The 16,548-nt window shown below is 39.3% G+C and overlaps 1 protein-coding gene across 1 annotated transcript in view; it reads right to left on the bottom strand.

The window, feature by feature from the left end:
* Window positions 1-7,090: 7,090 nt before the first annotated feature.
* The window catches only part of LOC122551932 (protein mono-ADP-ribosyltransferase PARP9-like), a 13,771-nt gene continuing 4,313 nt past the window's right edge, over window positions 7,091-16,548 (bottom strand). The window contains exons 2-6 of the mRNA XM_043694503.1: window positions 13,596-14,159; window positions 9,642-9,793; window positions 8,902-9,076; window positions 7,551-7,661; window positions 7,091-7,125 (exon numbers count right to left, since the gene is read on the bottom strand). Coding sequence (XP_043550438.1) covers window positions 7,091-7,125; window positions 7,551-7,661; window positions 8,902-9,076; window positions 9,642-9,793; window positions 13,596-13,941 — 819 coding nt within the window. The 5' untranslated portion in view covers window positions 13,942-14,159. The remainder of the gene's footprint in view (window positions 7,126-7,550; window positions 7,662-8,901; window positions 9,077-9,641; window positions 9,794-13,595; window positions 14,160-16,548) is intronic.

Below are 16,548 nucleotides of genomic sequence, written 5' to 3'. Positions count from 1 at the left end.
GATGGGAGCTACAGGCTCAGCATTGATTGTACAGAACTAAATAAGGTCACCCTCAAATTGCAACTCATTGTAGCAGACTCCACCACCAATTTAAATGGCTTGGTCCCCAAACACAAGATTTTTACTGTTTTAGACAATAGCCAATGGCTTCTGATCTATCCCATTACACCCTGAGTCTCAGAACAAATTCGCTTTTACAGTAAGGGGCAGGCAATATACGTGGACCCACCTGCCACAACAGCCCCACTATTTTTCACAGGGTGATGAGCGACATTCTGAAAAGAATAGATGTACCAGAGGGTAGCACTGCCCTCCAATATGTAAATGATATCCTAATTGCCTGAGAGTCTGAGTCAGGACAGAAGGAAGCTTTAATTCTAGTATTGCAGGAATTGGCAACCACAGGGTTAAAAGTTAGTCCCACAAAAGCACAAATTGGCAAAAAGTCTTCTACCTGGGACACCTCATATCCCAGGGATGCAAAGAAATGCCCAACGACCTCAAGAAGGCAATCCAACAGTTGCCACGACCTGCCACTGTCATGGCAGTCAGAAAGGACTTGGGGCTATTTAACTACAGTCAGAGCTTTATACCCGAATTCGCAAAATAGGCTGAACTGATCCAGAGATTAATTTAAGGAGGCAAACCCACCTTGGAACCTGTAACCTGGGGGCCAGAACAGGAGGAGGCATACAATCAGCTTAAAACCCAACTCATATCGGCCCTCGGGCTAGGGCTGCCAGATCCCAGCAAGAATTTTCACATCCATTGTAATAATGAGGGAGGGTTTTACTCCGCAGTGGTCACCCAAGACCACGGTAGCAGGAGAAGGCCTGTAGGGTACTACTCAACTATAGAAGGGCCAGTCATCACCGGGTTGCCCAGGTGCATAGCAGCCTTAGACTGTGCTACTTGAGCCGTTAGGGTTAGCAAGCCCATAGTAATGACAGGGAATGTCATCCTCCACACTAAACACAGGGAAATGGAAGGCCATCCCAAATATGAGAAGGGCAAAGTGGGAGGCAGTTCTTTTATCCCCAAGTCGGTCCATGGTAATAGGGGTACAGGAGAAAACCCAGCTGAGGGAATTCTAGACACAGGGGAACCACACAACTGTGGCGATATAGTTGGGGATGAAGATAGGAGGTGAATAAAAGATACCCCCCTAGACACAGCAGAGGAGCCCCTCTTCATGGACGCATCACGAAAATATGTAGCAGGCTCGCCCCAAACAGGATGGGCTGTGGTAAATGATGTCCGGCAGGATTGATGGAAGTCAATCCACACAGGTAGCAGAACTGGTAGCACTCACCAAAGCACTGGAACTAGCAAAAAGAAAAAATGGTGAATATATGTACAGTCAATATGCCTTTGGTGTAGTCTATGACTACATGTTGGCATGATGTAGAAAACGGTTCACCACTGGGGGGGGGCATCCCCAATCAGACTCCCAACTAAGTATTCAGGCATGCCAGTGAACAGCCAAAAGAGGCTGCAATAATAAAGATAAAAGCCCATCAAAAGAAGCCAGCAAAAGAAAGTCCAAGTTGGCTAAAATTCAAAGGAAACCCTAGGCATCAAACCGAACAGCTCAGAAAGTGCTAGAACAAGAAGCCATTGATGAGGCTGCAACAGCCACTATGGAATTAGCAAAAGACAGTATCCAAATTTAGCAGCTACAGGAGGACAGCCTGCAGGAAGAGTGAGAGTAATGGAAACTACAGGGGGTATTCGAAGGGGAGGATGGTGTCTGGAGGTGAGCAGACAAGGTGGTAGCACCAGCATGTATACTGAACACAATTCTTAAACTGCACCAAGGGCTCTCCCATACAGGTAGAGAGGTCATGATAGCAAGCCTGTGAAGATAGTGGTGGTGGTGGTGGAAGCGAATGGGAAGAGACGTGGCCAAGTACTGCCACAGATGCATAGTGTGTGCACAACATAACTCAGGGAGACCCATAAAAGTTAAGATGGGACCACCCCAGACCTAGGAGACCCTGGGAACATATTCAGGTGGATTTTACAGGGCCACTACCACCCTCCCACGGGAAAACGTACTGCCTGGTCATCATAGACCAATTCACCAATGTGGGTAGAAATGTTCCTGACCAAAAGCTGCACTGTGGCAACTGTAGCCAGAATATTAGCGAAGAAGGTAATCTCGAGTTGGGGGAGGGGGGGTATCAATATAATGTTTGTTTCAGTTATTGCAAGGTATTTTGTAAATGACATTGGTAAAAAAAAACTAATATTATTTACAAAATACATTGGAAGAATTATAACAAACAATACATGGTAATCTCGAGGTGGGGGAGGGGGGGTACCAATATAATGTTTGTTTCAGTTATTGCAAGGTATTTTGTAAATGACATTGGTAAAAAAAACTAATATTATTTACAAAATACATTGGAAGAATTATAACAAACAATACATTGGACAAACAGGCAGAAAACTAGCCACCAGAATACATGTACATCAACTAGCCACAAAAAGACATGACCCTCTCTCACTAGTATCCTTACATACAATGAGGAAGGACACCACTTCGGCTGGGACAATACATCCATCCGAGGACAAACCAAACAGAGACACGGATGAGAATTCCTAGATGCATGGCATTCCAACCGGAACTCTGCCAACAAACACATTGACTTGGATCCCATTTATCACCTGAGAAAAAGAACAGGAAATGACATCCCCACAGGGAATGAAATCGCCAACACAAGAAAACCCAAACATAAATAGAAAGTGGGCTACACCATCAGTGCTTCATCTGGAGACTCACTGATGATGTTATCTAATATGGTGACAAAACATCTAAAAACGAACCTTCCAGCTCAGCAAGCAAACCTATGTCCAGATGGGAGGACAGGACAACATATGTTACCGAGCAGTGAAGGAATTTGTTTTTCTAATAAAGGAGGCTTACGCGACAATATGGAGAGAGACACAGCAGAGCAAACACAGACACTGCCTGGGGCCACCAGAATGCCAGCACAATGCACTCGCAACCTGGTTGATTAGTTTAAGGCGGGTGGAGGGGAGAATACACATGAGTGGCATACACTGCCCCTCGAAGTGTCTGGGTCCAGCCAACACCTTTGATAGAAATGCAAACAGTTTGATATGGACTCAATACAGAGTAATAATAGTCAGGGCTGCAGTAATCATCCTTCTCAGGAAGAGTGATTAGCGCCCATTACTACAGCAATGGACCTCTGCGCAGACATTGAAACTGACAATGTTGGCATTGAAACTGACAATGACTGTGCTGAAATTAACAAAGGCTATGCTGGAACTGACAGTGACTGCACCAAAACTATCAATGATTCTGCAATGTTTACATAAACAACCTACGTTACAAAGACAATAACCTCATCACTGACATAGTATTACAAAATGTATAGAAGTATTTTGACATGTGCTCCGGATTAAGAGAAGACGCGCAGTTGACCACTGTGCTGTTGGTATCTTTCTCTCCCCGGAGCTCCGGTATTTCCTTGTACAATAAATTCTGTCGTTGAACCCCGACTCTGACTCCGAGGCTGGTGATTTTCCCCACTACATAACTAAATGCTTTCTTCATCTGGTAGGTGCGATCGAGAGGTGCAAGAGGGGAGGAGGCAAAGGGATAAGTTATCCACCTTCTCTGGTTGCATGAGAAGGTACGATGAGGAGGTTGAAGAAATGTTAATACTGACCAAGGAGAAGAATAAAATGTCAGGGAAAGAATGGTCCATGTGGAATGCTGGTAAAGGAGGAGAGGAAGTACATATTTGATATTGGGTTCCTACTACTGATGGCAGAGATTTAATTGTTCCTTTGAATGCAGAGGCTGATGAAGTAGAAACTGAGAAGGGACACCTCAAAGAAAATGAAGGCATGAGGATAGAAGTGGAAGAAATGGGTTGGACGCAGATGAGGCCTGAAACATCGATTTTCCTGCTCCTCAGATGCTGCCTGACCTGTTGTGCTTTTCCAGCACCATTCTAATCTTGACTCTAATCTCCAGCATCTGCAGTCCTCAGCTTCGCACAGATGAGGGCCCTATCCACCTTGGTTAAGATGGTGGGGACAGTCCTCGGTTGTGGAAAAAGGAGGAGCGTCCATGTGCAATGTAGCATCATCAGTACAGATCCAGTAGGAATAGAGAAACTGGGAGAATGAAATTGAGCCTTTACAGGAAGCAGGGTATGGAGCAATGTAGTCAGAATTACTGTGGGAGTTGGTTGCCTTATAATGGATATTGGTGGTCAGTCTATCCCTAGAACTCAAGGAATGGAATAGTTCAAAATGGACCAAGTGAAAATGATAGAAGGATGAAAATTGGACACAAAATTGATTGGGCATAGATTAAAAAAAATTGAAGGGCCAATATCAATCCCAAAGTCTCCCTTTCCATGGTAGATTACTTCCTGTGACAAAGATTTAGTTTCTTCAAGGGATACCCCCAGACTGGTATATTCCAGTTTCATTCTGCAACAAGACTGCATCTGCCCTCAAGTCACTGGCATCAATCACCATTTTGAATGTCTCAAAAATTCAAGGATAACCAACATGTTCATTTATTAGGATTGCCTTCATCTTTTCAAGGCTGTCTACCATTTTGTTGACTGTACCATTTTTGCTTGTTTTGTTAAATTCATTAAAGGTACTCTTGTACAAAATTTGTGATTTCTCATTTAGTTTTAGGAACATGGAATTATGTTAGAGCTTTCACTTTTGCTGTATCTGGCAACACTTACCCTTATCTGATGTGGATTTCTCTTGCTTTTGCGAAAGCACTTTTGGCTAAATTTCTTACTAAGCTAGCCAGGTGTAATTGCTTAAACAATTACAGCTCCTTTACTTGACTGACATGGTTATCACATGTGTTACTACACAGTTACAGCCATCAGATATGACTTGATTCATAAACCTTTTGATGGTATCTGAGGCATTCTTTAACCCAAAAAATATAACTCAACATTGGTGAATTAACCCATTTGGTGTAACAGAAGTAGATAGTTCCTTAGCCCTGATGACATTGCCATTCTCTGGTACCCCTTCAATAGATCAATTTTAGGGATGAAATATTGCTAAACCTATTGATATTGATTTCTAAATGTTGAGTTTGATACAAATCTGTTTTAATTTATCTATTTGCAACCTATACACAATCTAGTTGATCCATCTGGTTTAGAAGCTGGTACTCCCACTCAACTCCAGTTGATTTGACCAGGTTCATTCGTGATTTTTCAGCATCTATTGAAGCTATATTTCCACCTGTGCTTGATTTTCTGGGCTCAATTGATAAGGATGTCATTTTATCAGTATTGAATCTCCTACATTCATGTCATGCCTATCTAATATACTACATCCAGGTCTATTGGTCTAATACATTGATTAGCTAATACTTCCTAAGTAGTCTTGTAAGATCCTCCTGTTATCCTTCCTCGAAATGTGAGAATACTATGTGTAATGATGCTAGTAATTCTGTGCTGGCTAATCATTGTAAAAGGCTCATTTTGTCAATTGTTCATCCCCCCTTCCACTTCACTTATATTGTCTCTGTCATTCACTTACCACTTGGCGTCCTTATCCTCTTCCCTGCAATAATATCTTTTCAACATGTGTATGTGACATAACTGATTCTATAATCAGGAGTATTCATCAGATAAGTCACTCTTCTAACCTCCTAACTACTTTGTATGGACCACTAAAATTTACTTTTACCTTGCAAAGGAAATATTTCATCTCCCATTTGAAACATTATAGTTGGCGAATGTTTATTGGAATCATAGAATCCCAGCAGAATGAAGGCCTATTGAATCCACACTGACACTACAAAGCACATCCCACCCAGACCCACTCTCACTCCCCTACCTATCCCAGTGACCCGGAATTTTGTTAATCTACCTCGCCTACACACTATGGGCAACTTAGCATGGCCAATCCACCTAAACTGCAGATCTTTGGACTGTGGGAGGAAACCAGAGCACCCTGAGAAAACCCATGCAGACCCATGGAGAATGTGCAAACTCCATGAAGGTAGTTGCCCAAGGGAGGAATCAAACCCAGGTTCCTGGCACTTGTGGCAGCTGTGCTAACCATTGAGCCACCATGCCACCCCAGTTAGCTTTTGTTTTCTCTCATAAAACCTTCAAATGCTCTTGTGCTGTCCAATATGATCCTGTAGGTCTTTCTATAAAAAAATCCAGAATTGAGTTTCTGAAGACAGGTCACTGGACCCAAAACATTTCTGTTTTGGTTTCTAATTTCCAGCATACACAGTTCTTTGGTTTTGTTCTCTCTCTGCTTTGTATATGTTGTGGATTTTTATGTGAGTTGAGGATTCCTTTTTGATTCAAGGACTTTTTGCCGAATCAAATTTAATGCATCTCTAACCTCATGATCATAAATCAACTCAAATGGACTAAACCCAATAGATCCATTTGGAGAATCTCTGCTTTCAAATAGTAAGGCTGCTAAAGCTTCATCCCAATCCTGTGGGGATTCATGGCTTTGGGAGATTGATTGTATCTCTTCAAAAGTCCCTGTGTTTTGTCTGGATGATTGCTGGTCTAACAATGCTCAAAAGCTTGACATTGCGCAGGATAAAGCAGCTTGGTTGATTGGAACCCTATGCACCACATTCAACACTGACACACAACAATAAGATGAATAGAAAACCTCACCGAGGCTCGTTCAACAGCACCTTCTAAACCCATAACCACTACCACTAGAAGATAAAGAGCAGAATATGCATGGGAACATCATCACCTACAAATCATATACATCCAGAATTTGAAACATATTGCTATTCCCTCAGTGCCACCTGGTCAAAATCCTGCAACTTTCTTCTGAACAGTACTGTGGATATGCCTCACGGTCTCAAGTTGTTCAAAAAGGCAACTCACCACCACCTTCTCAAGGACAATTAAGGATGGGCAATAAAGCTTACCTAACCAGTGACATCCACATTCCATGAGTAATTTAAAAAGCTTCTTATTGCCATATCAAATTCTGCAAGCTTTTATGCTGAGCTGATGCATTTCTTGATGTTGGTCCTGACTTTTGTTTGCAGCTATTAATTTGTTCTGAGAGCAGATTATCTGTGGTGTACCTGGGGCAAGAATTCTAGATCTGACAAAAAAAATTGCACAAATTTTTCAGTTGATTTTGTGGCTGAGAATCAACTCATTATGTTAAGCAATAGTTTTAAATAGGATTAGAAACCATCAACGGTACCCCTTTCCCATAATGGAAGAATTATAATGCATTGGTTAAACCCAAGATGTTAATATTTAACTACTTCATGCTGTATGAGTTGAAATTGACAGGCACAGTACTGTCGAATTTTTCAGTTGACAGATTTAATGAGTAACTAGTTTATAGGCTCATCTGCCTTCTGCACGCAATAAGATATTTTGGATAAGCTTGAACACTGTTAAAAATAACATAAGTTTTGGATGGATTTGCATTGTCATTGCTATTCTCTCTGAATTCATAACAATCAAAATCTCTGAGAGCTGATGAAATATATGTTGGGGAAGTTTTACAACAGTTACCAATAAAAACTTCAGCTTCAAAGAAGTGAATTATTTTCTCAACGTCAGTGGCTTCTTTCATGAGCTGTTTCACATCACTGCTGAAGTAAATCCCATCACCATACTTTCTCTCTACAAAGGTAAAAAAAAAACATAAATGAAAATTGTTTTCATCCAAACACAAGGTTTTTAACCTTCTGATGTATACCTTCCTCTCAAATGATACGGCAATCAGCTATATCCACAATTGTGACCCTCTATCGTGCTTCAATTGTAAGCGCCCATTTTAATCTGGCCCATAGGAGCAGACTGGGTAGCACTGAAGTAGAGGTCATAAAATTGGGCAACTGAAGAGCATATTGCCTTCCTGACTCTTGGAAGAACAGGGAAAATCAAAAAAAAAATCCTTCTGACAGACTCAACTGAGGCCATTAAGTTCCAAATAAGTCAGTTAAGAATCTCTTCCTGCCTCTTATGGGATTCTGCCAGTGGAGGCTCTTCTGGCGCAATGGTAGTGTCCCTACTCTGAGCCAGCAGGCGCAGATGCATCATAACATCTCTGAAAAGGTTGATGAGAAAATAGTTTAAAAAATATCCTGCCAGTGATTGTGGAGTGTCGAGCAAAGGTGATCCAAAGCTCCCTGGGGAAACAGTTCAGTTACAACTAGCTGTCTCCTTCCAGCTTAAGAGGCACTCTTGACAGGGCATGCTGTGTCCTTCAGACAGTTGTGCCCTACTTTGGACACTCCCTGCTAAAATAGTTGGCGGTCCAAGGCAATGATTTCCCTGGGAAATCCCCCCACCTCCTGACACCTACCTGATTGACAAGGGACTAATTGATGAGTCTCATTGAGCCCAGATGACATCTGCATTTAAAGCCTTCCCTGCTTTTGCTGCCTCTGCCTGAATGCAGTTCAATCCATGGTCACAATTCCCAGTAGATCTGCTGGGACTGAAGAACTGTTGGCTCTCTGATTAACTGGTAGGCATTAGAGATGGAATCTTACACTTGAAGAGATAGCAATCACAATGCCATGCTGTTAACTGATTCACATAGAATCATATTAGTGCTCCTGGAAACAGCCATAGCAGGGCTGACTCTAGTTTTTTGGTTGTTCCCAGGGTCCACAGCCATTGATTGAATTTAGCTCAAATACTTCGAGTAAAAACAAGATTAGTTGCATGCCTTTTAATGACTAATTAATGGATAATTTTCACCATGAAAATAGAATAGTTGTAAAATAACTCCTTCCTAAAACTTCATTATTATGAATCTGCTCGTCAATATTCAGACTATTTAAATAAAATTATGTTTGAAACAGATATCCAATGAAAGATCACTTTTTTTTACAACAGAATGAAAAATACGTACTATTTTCTTGTGCATATATTTCATGAAATCCAATTCTACAGACAAAGTTGCAAAATTGAGCTGGAATCCGCTGGTACAGGGTATTAACTTGGCTTTCAATCCTTGAAGCAGCTGAATCTTGCTCTTTCTTAAGTAAATGGCAATTCCACAAAACAGGATTCTCTATTCTATCAATCTGTATTTGAGCAATAATGTCATTAAAACATCTGCCTTTCTTCTATGATAATAATGATTTTCTTCATTCTCTGAATATAATTCAAATTCCACATACAAACACAAGCAAGGCAAATCATTGGGGCAGAACAACGTCAGTCGATAATCTGAATTCTCAGTGTCTCTTTTGTATATTCTCTTTAGGATATTTTACTTCCTCCTTTAAGTATAGAGGCAAATAACTTTAAAAAGTGAGGGAGGGGTTGGGGTTGTAGGAATATGAATCAGAAGCAAAGATGGCATCAAATGCAGCACTAAAGATCCAACAAGCAGCTAAAAAGAAGTTAAACACCACCAGGAATTGGTTTCCAAGAGTGATAGTTGAAATAAGTGTATTTGTCCTATTTAAGAAACAATTAAATCAAAATACTAAATTGAAAAACTATAAAATATAGAATTCTCCAAAGTTAAGGCCAAAAAGACTGAAAGGCCTTCTTCAACCAGTCTTGACCTGTTATCTTCAATATGTTCTACAAACCCACACAGTTAGTAATTTGAAAGTTCTCCTGTTAAATCAACATCCTTACCTTCAAAATGCTGAGGCCAATATTTGCAAGATCACTAATTAGCTTTTGAAATTCTGGTCTGGTTATATGCATTGGTACTTTTTGAAAAACTGAACCACTAGGAGGATCCCAGTTACTTGGTAGTTTCTCCAAATAATCGTCTTGCTCTTGAACTATGAAATAATGATAAAATGTTTTTATAATATTAGTGTCTACTGCAAAACAATAATTGTAAACGTAAAAGTCAATTATTTAAACAATCTTTAAAGTTATTTACTCACTTAATATCGATCAGTGTACAGTAAGAAAACAAGTGTTCATGAGAAAAACATTTTCTAAACATTCGGGTGGCGTGGTGGCTCAGTGGTTAGCACTACTACCTCACAGCACCAGGGACCCAGGTTCAATTCCAGCCTTAGACAATTGTCTGTTTGCACATTCTCCCGGTGTCTGCATGGGTTTCCTCACAAAATCCAGAAATGTGCAGGTTAGGTGAATTGGCCATGCTAAATTGCCAATAGTATGAAGTGGGTAAAAACAAGGTCTGCAGATGCTGGAAACCAGATTCTAGATTAGAGTGGTGCTGGAAAAGCACAGCAATTCAGGCAGCATCTAAGGAGCAGGAAAATTGACGTTTCGGGCAAAAGCCCTTCATCAGGAATAGAATAGTATGAAGTGCATTAGTCAGGGGTAAATATGGGGGTGGGTCACTCTTTGGAGGGTTGGTGTGGACTTGTTGGGCTGAAGGGCCTGTTTCCATACTGTAGGGAATCTAGTCTAATCAGATTCAATTATTCTTGCAATAAAAAAATCTACAGTTAGAAATTGATGATTCACATGCAATGAATGTTCCTGAGAAAGCAGGAACAGGGTACTGAGTTGGATGATCGGCCATGATCATATTCAATAGCAGAGCAGCCTCAAAGGACCAAATGCCCTGTTTTTGTTCTTATTTTCTACTTTAAAACATAGTTTCTTCAAGATGTCTTGAATCAGCATCAGCTGCAGTAAAATTCAAGCCTTCAAGTTAGTTGCATGCTTTGCTATTTAACATCAAATTCCTAAAAGTGGCAAGCTAATCTTCAAATAGTAGCTAGTAGTGTTAACCAATAATGTTGTACTAATGTTCTAATCTAAAATGCCAACTTTTCTGATTTTTTTTCTTCTTCTAATGTGGAGTTTTGCCCATCCTTTTTATTGTCTCATAATAGCACGACTTAGTGGAAATCTAGATTTATTGAGAATTTGTGTAGAATGTTTCATAGAAACGTGACCCAGTAGAGGTGAAGTTTTAGAGAGCATTCATAAAGTGCCTCACAAATACTAATGGGTGATGTAACTCTGCCTGATGGCTGAAGGCCTTTGGCTCATTTTCAACTGATACTTCATTCTGAGCATTGGCTGATATTTTCCTTCAAAAGCAGTCTGTCATTGCCTTCAACTTACTATAGGAGGGCAAGGAGGCAGACCTGAAATCTACATTGACTATGACAAGATCATGAAGACAACTGAACTAACTGGCCATTCATACAATATTTTAGTTGGAATAAGGAAAAAGTAGTGGCATGAATAGAAAAGTAGCTATGTACAGAAATTATTTGGTGTGGAAAAGGGCTGTAGATGTTATAGTTCATCGACACACTGCTGCTTCACTTTTGTTCTCAGCAACTACACATAATTTGGGCTTTAGTAAAGGGAATACATTTTTGAAATGTGGTAGCAGCAAAAAGGGAAGCTTGGTGCAAATAATTGGAAAATACTTTGGGTAGCTGTGAGTTTGCAGTAGGGTAAATGTGCAGGAGATACACGGATGCATGAGCAGAGATGTCTGCCTTTATATTTGCGCTAATCACTAAAGGTGACAGGAAAGGTTGGGAAAGTGGTTAATAAGCCACAAATGATCCTGAGCTTTATAAATATTGGCATAAAGTATTACAAAAGCAAGGATGTTACAATGAACTTTTGTAAAATACTGCTTCAACCTTAATCAGAGGTGTTGTGTCTTTTCTGGTTATGATATATTAGGAAGGAAGTGAAGGCATTGGAGAGGATGCAATGAAGATTTATAATAATGTTCTAAGGATGAGAAAATTCTGTTACTTGGATACACTGGTAGATCTGGAGCCACTCTCTTTAATGAAGAGATGCTTGAGAGGAGATTTGATAGAGGTATTCAAATTCATGAACAGTTGAGACAAAGTAGATGGGGAGAAATTGTTCGTATTGAAAGGTTTGAGAATTGGAGAACATCCAGTTAAGGCAATTGGCAAAAGAACCAGAGAGGATGTGAGGAAAATGGAGAGAGTGTGGTGGATGTAGATTCAATAGTGGATTTCAAAAGGAAGTTGTATAATTGGTTGGAGAGAATAAATATGCAAGAGTACTGGGGAAAGACTGGGAATTAAGCCTAGCTGAGTTGTTCTCACAAAAAGCTGGAAAGAGGATTAAGAGCAAATGATCTTTTTTTGCTACCATTTTGTAGCACAAATGTGTAGCATCCTCAGGTTTCTCTCCCCCATCATCCTTCTCCAGGGCCCTACCAGCTTGAAATCCTTTCACCTCACATTCCTTAATACTTATAGGCATCAAAACTTGATCAACCACAGACTTAAAATTTGCAGTTGATCAAGTATCAATTGTCGTTTGTAGAACAAGATTTCAAACTTCAAACACCTTTGTGTGGAAATGTTTCCAAATTTTGCCTCTGAAAAGTTTGATTCTAATATTTCAACTATCCTCCCAAGTCTTAAATTCCCTAACAAGCAGACAGACCTACCCTATATGTTTCCCTTAATATTTTGAAAACTTCAGTTAAATTCCCCTTAACCTTCCAAATCCAAAGGGAATGTAAATGCTAGTTGATTTTCTTCTGTTAATTTGACCTTTGGAGTACAGGTACAATCTTGACAAGTATTATATCCACACATAAACTTTATTATAGTGCCCAGAAGTGCTCGCAGTACTCCAAATGTGATTTATTCAGGGCATTGTATAACAAAAGTGTGCCATCTGTCCCTTGTCATTCCAGGGTATCTGCAATGTTCTGACTGATTTTCTTTAAAACCCTGTAATAGGAATCATCTGATTCATAAAAGTATAAGTTCAGGTACACTGGAGTATGTAGCAGAGTGATTAAGTCTCTGAATTAATGATTTAGGGAATTGAGTTCAAATTTCACCGCATGAACTGGAGAATTTAAATTTAGCTCATTAAATAATTCTGGAATAAAATGCTTATTTCAGTAATATTTACCAGAAAACCATAAGATTGTTACAAAAACTCTCTAGTTCCTTCCTAGCATCCTCTCGGGAATAAAATTTGCCATCTTTACCCAGTGTGACTTATATGTGACTCCAGGTCCACAACAATGTGGTTGACTCTTAACCCTTGAAATGTCTAGCCAGCCACAATATCAAACATAGTGTATAAAACCAAAAGAATATCATGTCCTGATAAGGTAGCAAGACCTTGAAATGAATGCAGAAGATATTTACTGAATAGTCCAGAGAAGGGGGACTTCAATTTTGTAGAGAAGCTAATCCTGTTGTCATTAGAGAAGAGATGATAGAATTGCCACGATCATGAATGCCTCTGGTGGAGTAAATAGAGAAAATCTTTCCAATATCACAAGTATTGATAACCAGAGGACACAAATTGAAAATAATTGACAAATAAAAGATAAGCAACATCAATTATATTCTTAAACATGTTACTTTGTTGTGATCTGGAATGCAAATCTCAGGGGATTGTCGGGAAGTGAGATCAATGGATTTACCAAACAGCAGGTATTGGCAAGCTGGACTGAATGACTTTCTTCTGTGTTCTATTACTCATTGGTTCAGAGACTTTGCTATAAATCCACATTCAATTGTATTATTAAAACACTAAAGTAGTCTAAGACATTAGAGATCAGATGGCGAAAGAATTAAATGTGTCAAGCTAAGCAGCAGAAAAAAATGATAATATTTTACTCACTGACTCTTTCAACTTTAAATTCTTCCCTTTGATCATTCAATGCCATAAGTCCTTGAAAATATACAGTCTGCTCAGTACCATTCACTTCAATACTCTCAAACTTTTTTTTGTCCAAGTAGGCCATTTCTAAAATGAAGTTTTCATTAGATTCATATTTAATTTTGTGATTGTCACTTATGTAGACCCACTGTACTTGGAATTGTACAAGTTCAATTTCTATCATGTGTGCTATTTCCTCCTGTAAATCACAAAGTATTTTTTCAACATGAAGTGCCACTTCTAAAATGAGTAAGTGAGGTCCACTTAGTTCAATGAATGACCCCATTTCATTCACTGTTTCTTTCATGCTTATCTGATTCTTTTCTTTAAGGTCCAATAAAGTTTCATTTTCAGTTACTGTAAAGTAATTGATGCTTTTATTTTCTATGGTGAGATGTTCTTGAGATGTCAGAATGAAATTAGTGATCCAAAAATGAGCACATTCCAGAAAGGGATAATCTTTACCACAAAGTTTGATGAGAATTTCAGCTCCTTCCTCCTCTCCAAGTTTGAAAGGTATTGAATCTATAGAAGTAACAGCAGACAAAATTAAAGAAGCAAAATTATTTTTAACATTGTAATTGTGCAGCATTTGATTTTGAGGGTTCCTACTTTATATATTATTTCCGTACACATTTACTACATTGCTTTACTTAGATAAACTTTCAAAATCCTCATCATATTAATGTAAGAAAGGTGAAATAATCACTAACTTCTGTACTAAATCATTCCTTAGCTATTGCTTATCTACAGCACACACATTTTCCAAAATCAAAGCAAATTTTCAAGACTGAAGCTTATTTTAGCTCATTTAAACATTTTTTTTTCAAATCCTAAATACTTCAGCTTCCTAATTTGAGGTAATTCTCATCTAAGTATTGTACATCTTCATGCCACAGGCAATCTTTCACTCAGTCAAGAAACTAGTATCTGAGCTGGGCTGGGGTCGGGGTGTTTGCGATGAGGTAGTTACGTTCCATCAAGTCAGAATTCCATCTCAACAAGGCCAAGTCCTTTTTCTTTGCATGTTCCAGTAAGAGGAGGGCATGAGGCTCAGAGTCAGATGATATGATGTTACTTCAGAGAATGCAAACAATCAAAGCCAGAATTGCTGCTGATTTCAGATGAATTGAAATTGACAGTGGAGGATGAGTAGCATGCTTAATCCATACGTGAGGTGGAGAGTCATGCTTATTGTAGAGTGGATGAACTATTACAATGTAAGTGAAGGAGTTAGATTCTTACACCAGTCACATGTCTGATGGGTCATTCCGGTTTGTGTATCAAGTTGCATATCCATCTTGTTAACATCCTGCTCCACTACACGAAAACCTCCTTCAAGCCTTACTCTGCCATTCTAGTTCAATGTCTGGAACTGAATAAGCAAAAATTTTTCTCAACTAAATATTGAGAAGACCAAAGTCACTGTCCTTGTCAATCACCATAAACTTAATTTCCTAGTATTATGATATTATAAAAGTGGTTTATTTCCACTCCATAACATCACCTAACTTCATACCTGACTCCACTGATACTGAAATTCTCACTATGCCTTTTTTATTTCTAAAATGGACTATTCCAAAGCTCTCATGGCCAATCTCCCATCTTCCACCCTTTTTAAATTTGAGGTTATTCAAACTCAGCTGATCATACTTACGTCACTTTACTTGCTGACCTACATTGGCTCCTGCTCTGGCAACATGGTATTTTTAAAATTTTCATCCTGTTTTTCAAATTCCAGCATTGCTTTACCCACTCCTGCCATCCTCCAAGATGTTTGTGCTCCTCCAAGTTCTTGGGCATCTGGGCTTTCAAATTGTTCCACCATTGATGGTAGTGTCTGCAACTCCCTAATCCCTATGCTCTGGCATTCCCTCCTGCAGGATGTTTTTCAGAACCTACTTCTTTAGGAAAGCATTTACACTGTACCTGTTATAATATCTCATGTGGCTTGACCTCATGTTTATTGAATAACAGTCCAGCAAAACATCTTGACACATTTTACTGTGTTAAGGATGTAATTTGATGCAAATTGTTTTTACTGTCTTTACATACACACATGAATACGTAAAGCAACAGTAATGTGATAACGACTGAGAAGGGAGGCCACAGAAATCAGAGGTAAGCAGTTGTGCAGTTTCTTAGGAGCAAAAACAATCATGCCAAAGTGAGTTTTCTGGGTCACACTATAAGATGCTCAACACATCAGAAACTGTCATTACGTGCAACAAAAGGTTGCAAAAACCAAAATTAAAAGTTGAGAAGATTATCAAAAACATTGAACAGTATCTTTCTAACATTGTCATTTTATAGACAATCTTTACATAGTTTACTTCTTATAAACTGCTTTATTTTTGAACATTCCAAACCAACAAGATTAAAGTTGTCCAAGTGATTTGAATTGCTATAAGTGGCAGTAGTTTTTTTAGCCAATAGTTTGGAGATAACCCAACCAACCTCAAGTTCCCCCTCACAGATTGTGAATAAAGCAATATAAATAAGGAAGTGCTGGATGTCTTAAAACAGTTAAAAGTGGATAAATCCCCAGGACCTGATCAGGTGTACTTTGAATTGCTATAAGTGGCAGTAGTTTTTTTAGCCAATAGTTTGGAGATAACCCAACCAACCTCAAGTTCCCCCTCACAGATTGTGAATAAAGCAATATAAATAAGGAAGTGCTGGATGTCTTAAAACAGTTAAAAGTGGATAAATCCCCAGGACCTGATCAGGTGTACCCGAGAACTCTGTGGGAAGCTAGAGAAGTGATTGCTGGGCCTCTTGCTGAGATAATTGTATCATCGATAGTCACAGGTGAGGTGCTGGAAGACTGGAGGTTGGCAAACATGGTGCCACTGTTTAAGAAGAGCGGTAAAGACAAGCCAGGGAACTATAGACCGGTGAGCCTGACCTCAGT

Source organism: Chiloscyllium plagiosum, chromosome 7 (assembly GCF_004010195.1).
Source record: "Chiloscyllium plagiosum isolate BGI_BamShark_2017 chromosome 7, ASM401019v2, whole genome shotgun sequence".
Classification (NCBI taxonomy): domain Eukaryota; kingdom Metazoa; phylum Chordata; class Chondrichthyes; order Orectolobiformes; family Hemiscylliidae; genus Chiloscyllium; species Chiloscyllium plagiosum.
The sequence above is the reverse complement of the archived record's forward strand: the minus strand, read 5'-3'. Positions and strand labels throughout refer to the sequence as shown.